The 12,599-nt window shown below is 41.0% G+C and overlaps 1 protein-coding gene and 1 non-coding gene across 2 annotated transcripts; both read right to left on the bottom strand.

Annotated features, from left to right (window-relative positions):
* Positions 1 to 6,710: 6,710 nt before the first annotated feature.
* Positions 6,711 to 8,229, bottom strand: LOC104679523 (U3 small nucleolar RNA-interacting protein 2). The gene has a single exon (XM_030936650.1). It carries the CDS (start codon positions 8,209 to 8,211, stop codon positions 6,787 to 6,789), a length of 1,425 nt encoding a protein of 474 aa, XP_030792510.1. The 5' UTR covers positions 8,212 to 8,229; the 3' UTR covers positions 6,711 to 6,786.
* A 3,913-nt stretch (positions 8,230 to 12,142) lies between these two features.
* On the bottom strand, positions 12,143 to 12,246 carry LOC115899474. The gene has a single exon (XR_004059173.1). It is a non-coding gene; the product is annotated as a small nucleolar RNA U13 (small nucleolar RNA).
* Positions 12,247 to 12,599: the final 353 nt, after the last annotated feature.

Below are 12,599 nucleotides of genomic sequence, written 5' to 3'. Positions count from 1 at the left end.
CTACATCTTTGTCCTGTGCTGGACGCTTCCTGCCCTCGAACATCAGACTCCAAGTTCTTCAGTTTTGGGACTCAGACTGGCTCTCCTTGCTCCTCAGCTTGCAGACATCCTATTGTGGGACCTTGTGATTGTGCAAGTTAATATTTAATGAACTCCCCTAATATCCTATTAGTTCTGTCCCTCTAGAGAACCCTGACTAATACAGCAGGTATTCTTAACTGCCTTTTTCAGACAAGCAAATAGACTTCAAAGAGGTTAAATAACTTACTACAGGTTATATACCTAACAAGGAAGAGTGATAAGACTTCAACTCAGGTGTCTATTATAAATTCCGTATCATTTCTAAATTCCTTCATCTTCATTTTTAGGCCAGAGCTGCTATAAATCATATACTTTCAGATTGTATTTTTTCATTCTAGTTGCAAGGAAATTGAAGTTTAGGGTTATCACATCCCAACTCCAATGTCATTTTTAGTGTGTATGTATAAAAGTTTATTCATTTAATTAAAACCTTTGTGTCTAAAATTGCTGAAGTTGTTCTGGGTTGCAGTGAGTTTTGTAGGTTCAGTTTTGTTAATGAGAGAACAACACACCAGATGACAGAATTAACAAGTCCATCCCTCCACCCTCTGTCCCAGAAGAACAGTTTAGAAAACAGTGCTGTGATGGAGAGCTGTTGAAGACATAGGCATGTGGAATAGAGCTTGAAGGAGATCACTTAGCTTCTACTCATAATCAGGAAAAGGGTCAGCAATCCAGGTGAGAAATAGGCCCTCCATTAAGCCACCCTCTGTGGGGATGATGACCTAAATTCCAGTTTATTTTTAGAAACACAATTGACAGGGATTAGTGACTCACTGTGAATGTGGAGTTGGGAAGGATAGAGAAAGGGATGCTTCCTGTGGAAACCTGAGGACAAACGGCTTAAGTGAAAACAAGGATTCCTGGCTTCCTTGCTCCTTTGGACAGAAGGAGGTTAAGGTTGGCAGTTTTCATCTTAGTGTTCTAGAAGGAAGCCATTTATGATTAGGACTGTTTTTAAATACACTATCTTCTGATGTGGTGAATTCCCTCAAAACTGGGAAGCGTTAAGTCAAAATCTAAGTAACTATCTACCATGATTATTATTAGGTAGGAAACTGAGATAGATGGTCTGTACAGTCCTTTCAAGTTCTGAGCCTGAGTCTATGCCTTTGAATTTAAAATGAAAGAGATGTTTCTAGATGCTGAAAATCTAAAATCACTGCATTAAGCAATTGCAGTATTTTTGTTATGTCACTGTTATGAATGTCAGCAAGGAAGCATTTAAACCCCATTACCTAGGAGACCTCTCTAGAGTGCTGGGGGGGCAGGAAATAATTCTATCTAAAGTAAAAATATCCTTCAGAAATTAAGGTGAAATATAGATGTTTTCAGACAGAAAGGAGAATTAGTTACCAGCAGCCTTACACTAATTGAAATTCTGATGGGAGGTCATTAGATAGAAGGAAAATAATCCCAGATAGAAATACAGAAATGAAGAAAAGGATGAATGCAAAATTAGCCAGGCATTGTGGTGCATGCCTGTAATCTCAGCTACTTGGGAGGCTGAGGCAGGAGAATCACTTGAACCTGGGAGGCAGAGGTTGTGGTGAACCAAGATCATGCCAGTGCACTTCAGCCTGGGCAAAAAACAGAAAGAAAGAAAAGGATGAAGAGCTCTAGAAAAGGTAAATATAATGAACATCAACTGTTACAAAACAATACTAATACTGAGAAGTGTAAAATTTATGCAAAACTAAAATACATGACAGCCATAATGGAAAAGGCAAAAAGCTGGAGTTAAAGTGTTATGAAGTTCTAGCACTGTCAAGAAAGTGGTAAAAGCAATAATTTGTATTAAAAATACCAAGATGTGTTTTGTAACATCAAAAATAAGTTAAAAGAGGGGAAAATAGAATACTGGGGTAATTCAAAGAAAGGCAAGATTGAAGAAAAAAGGTAAATGAAACAGTGGGTTAAATAGAAAGTAAATAGTAGGATGTTAGATATAAACCTGCTTAAATTAGTAATCACATTAAATGAAAATTGACCAAACATTCTGAGTATTAACCCACTGTTGTTGCACTAGGAAAAAAGCAAACTCTATCTACATCCTGTCCCGGAGAGACACGCCTTAAATAAAGGTGCACAGGAAGTGCAAGGATGGAAAAGGACACAACTTGCAACCAGTGAAAAAACTGGTATAGCCATACTAATGTCAGATAACACAGATTTTAAGTCAAGGAGGATTACTGGAGATAAAGAGAGATATTCCATAATGATAAAGAAGTCAATCAACAAAGAAGATTTCAAAATTCAAAATAAGATCATTTCAAAATATGTAAGGCAAAAATAGACAGCTAAAAGGAGAAATGGACAAATCCACAATCATAAGGGTTACTTTAACACACCTCTGAACAGAAAAAAATAAAAATTAAACAAAAAACAAAAGATAAAAATCAAGACCACAGTTAACAAACTTAACCTAACTAACACACAGAGAACACTGTCAACCGTGACAAAATTCGTATTTCATTTAAGCTCATATTTAAATTTTACCGAAGTTGACAATAAGCAGGCCATACAGAAGGCCTCAAAACATTTCAGAGGGTTGAAATTATTCAAAATATGCTCTCTGACCTTAGGGAAATTATACTAGAAATCAGTAACAAAAGATAACTAGAAAATCCTCAACTGCCTGGAGATTAAACACAACACACTTCTAAATGATCTGTGGATCAAAGAAGAAATAACAAACACTAGAAAATATTTCAAACTGACCAGTAGCGAAGATGTGCCATATTAAAAATTGGCTGCAGCTAAAGCAATGCCTGGAGAGAGATTCTTAGCCTTCACTACATGTCTTGGAAGGTTGAAAGGTTAAAATCAATTAAACTTTATCTTAAGAAGCAAGAAGAGAGGCTGGGCACGGTGGCTCATGCCTGTATTCCCAACACTTTGGGAGGCCGAGATGGGTGGATCACCTGAGGCATAAAGATTGGAAAAGAAGAAATAAGAGACCAGCCTGGCCAACATGGTGAAACCCGGAAACCAGTAAAACCAAACAAAATTAAAGAAAAATAATAAAGCTAAGGACTGATTCTTTGAAAAGGTTAAGAAAATTGATAAACCGCCAGTAAAACTAATCAATAAAAGAAGAGGAAAAATAACATCAGGAATGAAAAAAATATTACTAGAGACTACAAGCATTGAAAGATATGATGATATAATGAACAACTGAACACAATTTGAAAATCTGAGTAAGAACAAAATTAAGGACAAAATAAACTGACAAAAAATCTGGAGAGTCCCCATCTACTAGTGGAAATCGAATTAGTTGTTTAAGACATTTCCACAAGCAAAATGTAAAGCCTTACCAGTGAATCCTTTCAAACATTTAAGGAAGACATTACCCCAATCTTATGCAAGTTCTTCTAGAAAATAAAAAAAAGAGAATACTTCCAAACTCTGTAAGTTCATCCTCACCTTGATGCCAAAACCTGACGAAGACATCACAATATACAGAAAAGCAACTCTCAGTATATTAAAAGAATTAATTGTATGTATATTACTACCAAGTGAGGTTACTTCTTTGTGTGTGCAAAAGTAGTTTAACATTTGAAAAATCAATCAACATAATTTACCACATTAATTTTCTTAAAGGGAGAAAAGCATAGCTAGCTCAATAAATAAATGCAAATTTTAAAAAAGATTTTATAAAAATTCAACAGGTACATATGATTTTAAAAAATACTCTTAGCAAACTGTAAGCTATGACTTCCCTAAACTGATAGAGATACACTCTTCTGCAGACTATTTAGTGGTAAAACATTTAAAGGTTTGGCCTTGAGATTGGGAATCACACAAGAATATCTGCAGTTACAAACTCTATTCAACATTGTACTAGAGATTCTAGCCATAAAATAAGGCAAGAAAAAGAAATGAAAGGCATAAAGATTGGAAAAGAAGATATAAAATAGTCATTGTTTGCAAATGATATAATTATTACAGGGAAAATTAAAAAGCATTTATAACCTATTAGAATTCGAATTAGAGATGAATTTAGAAAAAAAAACTGCTTAAAATTCAGTATTCACAAGTCACTTATATATTAACACCAAACAGGAAATGGAATTTATGAAATGATATTTAAAATAACATCAAAACATCAAATACTTAGGAAATCTAAGGACAGATGTATAGAGATGTACATCTGAAATACACAAAATATTTTTGGCATAAATTAAATAACCAAACAGAAGAATATATCATTTTTGTGGATTGAAAGATTCAGTATTATAAAGATGGCAGTTCTCTCCCAAGTTGATATATACATTCAACCAAGTCTTACTTATTCTTGTTAAGTACTTTACAAATGTGCTTTGAGGCACTTTGATGTAGTCTGTCTCATGATCCTCAAAAAGGCAGAGTAGGTGTTTTGAACTCTCTTTTAGTGGGTTCAAAGACTTGCCATACAGCTAGTAAGAGAAGGTAGCACCCGAACTATATCTCTTTGTTGTAAGTTACTTTTTACTTTGACATTCTTTATTTTTCACTTTATTATTATTATTATTATTTTGAGACAGTCTCACTCTGTCGCTCAGGCTGGAGTGCAGTGGTGTGATCTCAGCTCAATGCAACCTCTGCCTCCCCGGTTCAAACGATTCTCATGCCTCAGCCTCCCGAGTAGGGTTACAGGCATGCACCACCATATTCGGCTAATTTTTGTATTTTTAGTAGAAACAGGGTTTCACCATGTTGGCCAGGCTGGTCTGAAACTCCTGACCTCAGGTCATCCACCTGAGGTCTCCCAAAGTGTTGGCGTGAACCATCGCGCCCAGCCTCTTTTTCACTTTATGCCACAGACTATTCCAGTCCTATTCTACCTGGCTACATCCCTTCCTCATAGGATCCTTCCTCAAAGGATCCCAGAGATCCCTTGGGGAACACACTGTTGGATTTAACTCACCTCAAAATCCAAGTCTTTAAAAAAAAAAAACTACGCATGCTACATATTATGGAAATTTATTCATTTAAATAAATGCCTTGAATTTAAAGTTAGAAAAAATTTTCCACCCAGCACTGGAGTTTGCAGACTGATTGTCAGACTTTGCTGCCTCCTTCAAAACTAGCACCATTCAATGGACACTCTGGAGATGTGAGACTAAATATTTAACTGAATATTGTAATTAGCTTTGTAACAACAAAGTGGTTCTAGCTGGCTCCAGAAATTAATGCCTAATCTGGAGAAAGCCCTACATTATTTTGGGATCTTGTAAGACTTCATGTGATAAAGACAAAAATTTTCTAGCATGAGGGAGTTGAGTGGGTTGTGTAAATTACACATTCTTTTGGTTACCCATTGAATAGGTCTTTTCTTTCCTCACCACTTTCCTCTCTTTTAAGTTACGTATGATGCTGAAGAGGGATTTTTTTTTTTTTTTTAAAGCTCATCAGCTTATTTGGGCTAAGCTTTTATCAGATAAGGCTCCTCATAAAATAATGTGTCCAGCACTGTTCAGAGCTTCCCCAGTGTTACCAGCCTCCCTTGGAATTACACTGAAGTTGTCATTGGTCAGATTACATTTGAAGTATAATCTGTAATAATTAAATGTGTAATTTAAGAAGAATGAAGACATATACCAGTTGGCAGTGATGATGGAGCACTGAGAACTTATTCAAGAAATGTTGAGGAATTATAATTAACAACATTTTAGTGATCTATTGTGAATGTAGAATTGGGAAGGTGAGGCTGGAGTTGGACAAGGTAGGGAAGGGCCAGAACCTGTAAACCAAGTCACATGATGAATCGGTGAAGACTGGAGGTTCCTCTCCTGGAAAAGAGGAAACTGGGGACATGATGGCTGTCCTCAAATACTGCAAGCAAATAGGGATTAAAATTACACTATTTATTTGCTCCTTTGGGAAAAAGATATGATCAAAAGCTAAGATTAATGGAGGGGCACATTTCTGCTTTATATAAAGAACTCATTTTACAATTAGAATAGTTCAAAATGGAACACATGACCTTGTGATCTATCAGTCATTAGGGACACACTCAAAGCAAAAACTATGTGACCACTGTCTTAGTCTGTTCTTGCTGCTATAACAAAATACCATGGCCTGGATAACTTATAGACAACAGAAATTTATGTATGACAGTTCTGGAGGCTGAGAAATCCAAGATCAAGGCACCAGCAGATTGGGTGTTCCGGAAGGGCTTGTTCTCTGCTTCCAAGATGGCACCTTGCTGTTGTGTCCTCACATGGCAGAAGGGTGAATGCTATGTCCTCACATGGTAGAAGGCAGAAGGACAAAAGGGGCTGATTGCTGTGTGAAGCCTCTTCTTTTTTTTTTTTTTTTTTTTGAGACGGAGTCTCGCTCTGTCGCCCAGGCTGGAGTGCAGTGGCCGGATCTCAGCTCACTGCAAGCTCCGCCTCCCGGGTTCACACCATTCTCTTGCCTCAGCCTCCCCAGTAGCTGGGACTATAGGCGCCCACCAGCCTCGCCCGGCCAGTTTTTTGTATTTTTTAGTAGAGACGGGATTTCACCGTGTTAGCCAGGATGGTCTCGATCTCCTGACCTCGTGATCCGCCCGTCTCGGCCTCCCAAAGTGCTGGGATTACAGGCTTGAGCCACCGCGCCCGGCCGTGAAGCCTCTTCTTTTTTTTTTTTTTTTTTTTTTTTTTCCCAAAAGAGGAGGCTTTTAATACAAAGAGGGTGGGGCATGGCCTGGGAAGGACTTAACTAAGGAGGGTAAGAGTGTCAGGAACCAGCAGCTGGGGGTACAGGGACCCTGCGGAGTGGTATGATGCAGACAGAATTCCGAGCCTCTTTGATTCTCCACCATCGGCCAAGCCTGTGCTCTTGCCCCACCCCAGCCACTAGGAAGTCCCCAGAGCTGGAGAACTTGAGGCTGTTGATAAAACCCACCAGGGGAATGTCGCAGAGAAGGTCAAGCTGCCGGAAGCCTTCCCCACACTGCCAAAGCCGCACGCAGGAGCTGTGGGAGCCTGTAGCCACGAGATCTGTGTTGAGGACGGCTGCCACCGACGATATCCAGAAGGGTTGCTCCAGGCCTGGCTCTCCCCGCAGCCCGTGAGCTTCACGCTGCAGGGCAAGTGGTCGCTTCTTGGAGAGGCCCCACAAGGCCACAGAGCCATCGTCCGCGCCAGGCACCATGTGCTCCTCATTGATTAGGTGGATGCAGTCGATGGAGCCCTGGTGGCCATAGAAGACAAGCTGGGACTCCTCGGGGATCTTCCACACACGTACAGTCCCATCCCGGCCCCCAGCCATCACACAGCACTCCCGGCTCAAGGCATCCAGAGCAGCCACTGTGTCCTGGTGTCCAAAGAGTGTCTCCACGTAGGAGTTCTCCGCCACATTCCACACCTTCACGGAGCGATCGTGCGATGTGCTGTAGAGCTGGTGGGTGCCTCTGCGGAACGCCAGCCCCGACACTGCATCCCGGTGTCCTGTGAAGGTGTACAGGTGCTGGCAGCTCTGGGCCTCCCAAATGAGAATGAGCTTGCTGCGGTCACCCGAGGCAAGGTACTTGCCGTCGGAGGAGATGGCCATGCAGAGGACATGGCTGCTGTGGCCAGAGGGTTTTCCCTCGGCACCCTTCTTGGCTCGAGGAATCACATGAAGCTTCCGTCCACTCTCCACGCTCCACTTAATGATGGTGCAGTCTTTGGCGGCAGAGAAGATGGCCGAGTCATCGGGGGTAATGACCAAACATGTGACAGAGAGCTGGTGCCCCCGTAAAACACGAATGTCAGCTGAGGCTGGGGCCTGGATCTCCTTTGCCACCGACTTCTGCAGCCTGCCCCTCTGCTCGAGCACATCCTCCTTCAGGCGCCCTGCCACCTGATCCTCCTCAAATGCACGGGCCTCAGCCTTCTCCTCCTCTTGCTGACGGAGCTGCTCTAGGTAGAGCTTGGCCAAGCGCAGCTTCTTTTCCTGTGCAGTTTCCTCCAGCTCTTCCTCCTCCTCTTCAGGCTTCCTTGGAGCTAGGCTCTCGCTCTCAGAGTCGCTGGAGATCTCCTCATTCATTTTGCCGCCACCCTTGGATTTGCCCCTGTTCCCCGCAGAGTCGGCCTTTCGCCGCCGCTTGCCGGCCCCCGCGCCAGCCCCGGCCCCAGAGGCCGGCTTTCCCCGCTTACGAGCTCCAGCCGTTGCCGACATGCTGCCCACCAGGTGTGTCGAAGCCTCTTCTATAAGGGCATTAATCTCATTTGTGGGGATGATGATGCCCTCATGACCTAATCACCTTCTAAAGGCCCCACCTCTTAATACTGTCATATTGGTGATTAACTTTCAACATATGAATTTTGGAGAGACACATTCAGACCATAGAAACCACCTTTAAGCATACTGTGAAAAAAAAAGTGTTTTTGGGGAAAGGAAGTAAAAAAAAACCTCGTTCCCAGCTGGGCTGCATTCAAACATGCTTTGACACACAAGTGTCCTTTGCTGAAATAGCTTACATCCTGTGACCTCAACTCCCTGCCAGGATCACTGGGCTGTTGTTCTTGGCTTCCAGTCTCCTGTTTTATTAGAAACATAAATGTGATATTACTATTGGGTTGTTATATTCAAAGATTTTTGTGTCTTACATAAAGTTATGGGTTGTACTGAATACATTTATTTATAACTTAATTCAACAAACATTTAATGACAACTTACTATGTCCCATCACTATACCAGATAATAGACACAAAATAGCAATTAAAAAACACTCCCTGTCCTTGTAGAGCATAGAACATAATACTATCAGAAGCTGGCAGTTAGTGAGTGAGTGCTCTCAGAGAGTTCTATTATCAGATTTATTTGGAAAAGTCAGATTTGGTTAAATACCATTTTTTCCCAAGACTGACAGCAGAATTTCCCGGTATAAAAAGGCCAGGATTAGAAGCCAATTTTAAATTAAAGCTAAAATAGTATGACTTATATTATTCTGAAAATGTTGTCATTCCCCATTTGCAAAATAATACAATGAATAATCAGAAGAGCTGTATCCACAATTTTCTTTTAGGAGACTTTAATACAAAACTACTGTGAACTTCACCTAAAATATGTCTTCTGCTGCTGGTCTAGATCTGAGTGTCCAGTACAGCTGCCAGAAGCCACAGGTGACTATTTACATTAAATGAGTTAACATTATATACAATTTAAAGTTTAGTTCCTCCGTTGCACTAGCGATATTCCAAGTGCTCCATAGCCACAAGTGGCTGGTGGCTTCCATATCTGACAGTGCAGCTATAGAACATTTCCATCATGGCAGGAAGTTCTGTTGAGCAGTACTGATTGAAAGAGGGCCCATCACATCCAGAAGCTGGTCCTATAGCTGGGGAGCAACAACAAAAAGTATTTGATAAAGTTTAATGCCCATTCATGATTTAAAAACAATAAAACAAACAAACAAACAAACAAAACTCTTAGCAGTTTGTGAACAGAAGGGGATGTCCTTAAACCAGAAGATGACTTTCTCACTGAACCACTTGAGTCAGAGCATCTCATGATATCTTAGGAAGATAGTGTAACTTAGAAAATGGTCACTTTGCTGTGTATATACCAAAGGCATCATAATGACTTAAAAATATCCCAACAGTTGTGTACAAATATGGGTTGACAATGTGTTAATCAAATGTTACGAATACAAGTATAAGAATAACCGGCTAGGATGGTGGCTCGTGCCTGTAATCCCAGCACTTTGGGAGGCTGAGGTGGGTGGATCACCTGAGGTCGGGAGTTCGAGACCAGCCTGATCAACATGGTGAAACCCCATTTCTACTAAAATACAGAAAATCAGCCGGACATGGTGGTGTGTGCCTGTAGTCCCAGCAACTTGGGAGACTGAGGCAGGAGAATCACTTGAACCTGGGAGGTGGAGGTTGCAGTGAGCCGACATCACACCACTGCACTCCAGCCTGGTGATAAAGCAAGACTCTGTCTCTAAAAAAAACCAGCAAAACAAATTTATCTGATGTATATTGGCATAGTCCTAAAAGAACAGACTATAAATTCTGCCATGAAGCAAAGTCAAGTAAAGGATGTGTTGTAGAAAGTTAAAATTCTTTTGAACTTCTGACTCAACAGTTAAGTATATTGGTCTGAGTGCTCACAAGGGGCTGAACTAGACTTCTGAAATTCAGGAGCCTTATTTGACAGTGGCCTGCCTTCAGCTCATCATGTGCACATATGTGTATGTGTGTTTTTTACTTTATTAACTGTAGCCATTTTATTCAGTTTTTTTTCTGTATGGTAATTTTTCTAGTTGTAGGAATTCTTAGGTGCTGGTGAAAAAGGCTACACTGCCACTGCAGTTCTATATACTAGTAGAGCTAAATTCCAATTTACATTTCAAAACAGAGCCCTGTATGTTATCTTTGATCTACAATCTAGTATCAGTAATCACAAGGTCTAAAAATAATGGCAACTAAAAATCAGTCACTTCCTACTTGCTCTATGCTGGACATTGTGCAATGTGTTTCATTCCATTTTTCTTATTTCCTTTGTATAATAACTCTGGTATCTAAAATAGTATTAGCCCCATTCAACACATAGTCCAACAAGCTGAGCTAAGTTGCCCAAATAATATGCCCAAATCATGCCCAATTGTTCAATCAGGTTTGAACCCAGTCTGATTTCTATATCTGTACTTCTTTCGCTGTCCCATGATCTAGGGCTCCTGATTAGGAATCACAATAATAAATGCCATTTTCTAGTGTTTATTACATACAAGCTAATTCTAAGCATTTTTCTCAGTAGGTCATTTAAACCACACAGATACACATAGGATTCTTTTTTCACAGACGAAGACACATGGGGCAGTGGGATTGCCTAGCCCAGTGCAGAAGTGGCAGGCAGGGCTGAGCCAGGACCCAGGCAACTGTGCTTCCGTCTGTACTCTTCTCCATTATGCTCTAAGTTTTTCCCTCAGAAATTTAAGCATATACGTTGGTGTTTATAGTCCAACTGCAAGGAACTGGGTCACTTAGAATGCTCTACAAATGTATGGAGGACTTGGGAAAGCAAATCAAAATAGCCTTGGAACCCAGGGAAGAGAGGCCAGCAGTCCCAGGCATGGAAGAAGGTTAGGTGAGACAACGACCAAAATGTGACTCTGGTGGGCCCTGGTGCTCAGGGCCAGCTGCAGCTCAAAGTCAGGATGGTGGCAAGGCACGGAATTGTTGGATGTTTTTCAGCAGTGAACAGGAAGGCAGGAGAGTGGAGGGCTGGAACATTCCTGGAACTGGAATTTTTTAGCATAGAGACAGCAAAATTCATAGAGTTTGAGGAACCAAGGGTTCTGGGTGACAAAACGTGGACCATGGGTTCAGACTAGAGAAGAAAGAAAATCTGGGAGCAGGCCGGGTGCGGGTGGCTCACGCCTGTAATCCCAATACTTTGGGAGGCCAAGGCAGGCGGATCATCTGAGGTCGGGAGTTTGAGACCAGCCTGACCAACATGGGGAAACCCTGTCTCTACTAAAAATACAAAATTAGCCAGGCGTGGTGGCACATGCCTGTAATGCCAGCTACCGAGGAGGCTGAGGCAGGAGAATCATTTGAACTTGCAAGGTGGAGGTTGCGGTGAGCTGAGATTGAGCCATTGAACTCCAGCCTAGGCAACAAGAGTGAAACTCTGTCTCAAAAAAAAAAAAAAGAAAATCTGGGAGCAGATGGGAAAAAATGGCACTTTTAAACTTATTCAGCCTTCATTTGACAGAATGGATATTATGCTTTATTAGTTGATCAGATAAGGAGAGCATCTAAGTCATCTAATAGTCATCTCACTGGGTTGAGTATAACTGAAAAGCAGATTAAGTGAGTTGGCAAAATCCTTGGGATTCAGGGCACAGTTACATCTGGTTGGTGTGTAAATTAGTGTCACTTTTCTGAGGTTAATTTTCCAATGTCTACCTACTGAAATCCTGATAGTCCTTTGACTCAGCTACTTCACCTCTTTGAATTTATCTTATGGAAATGCTCAAGTTTTCATGAACATATCTTCAAAGAAGCAAGTTTTAAAAGACTAACCATGTTTGAAGTTATTATGCTAATCTAAATACACGCAACTATATATATATACAAAGTGTATTCTTTTTTCCTCATGTCACATGGGCAATGTGCTGATGTTGTAACAAGGTTCGAGGGAGGCACATTTTACACATGAGCCTGAAACCCCAATCATCATGCTTATGAACTATAAAAGGTCTTCAAAGAGTACCTTTAATATAACTTTAGAGATCTGTACCTCTGTCAAAAAGTCAACAAGTTTTTTTTCTGCTAAGCAGAAAGAAGTATTCACTAATGCGTATGTATCTTTTAGACTGAGAATAATTTGCTTAAAAAATTATATAACCTGACTGGGCGTGGTGGCTCACGCCTGTAATCCCAGCACTTTGGGAGGCCGAGGTGGGTGGATCACGAGGTCAGGAGATCAAGACCATCGTGGCTAACATGGTGAAACCCTGTCTCTACTAAAAATGCAAAAAAAATTAGCCAGACGTGGTGGCAGGCGCCTGTAGTCCCAGCTACTCGGGAGGCTGAGGCAGAATAGCGTGAATC

Source organism: Rhinopithecus roxellana, chromosome 8, assembly GCF_007565055.1.
Source record: "Rhinopithecus roxellana isolate Shanxi Qingling chromosome 8, ASM756505v1, whole genome shotgun sequence".
Lineage (NCBI taxonomy): Eukaryota > Metazoa > Chordata > Mammalia > Primates > Cercopithecidae > Rhinopithecus > Rhinopithecus roxellana.
The sequence above is the reverse complement of the archived record's forward strand: the minus strand, read 5'-3'. Positions and strand labels throughout refer to the sequence as shown.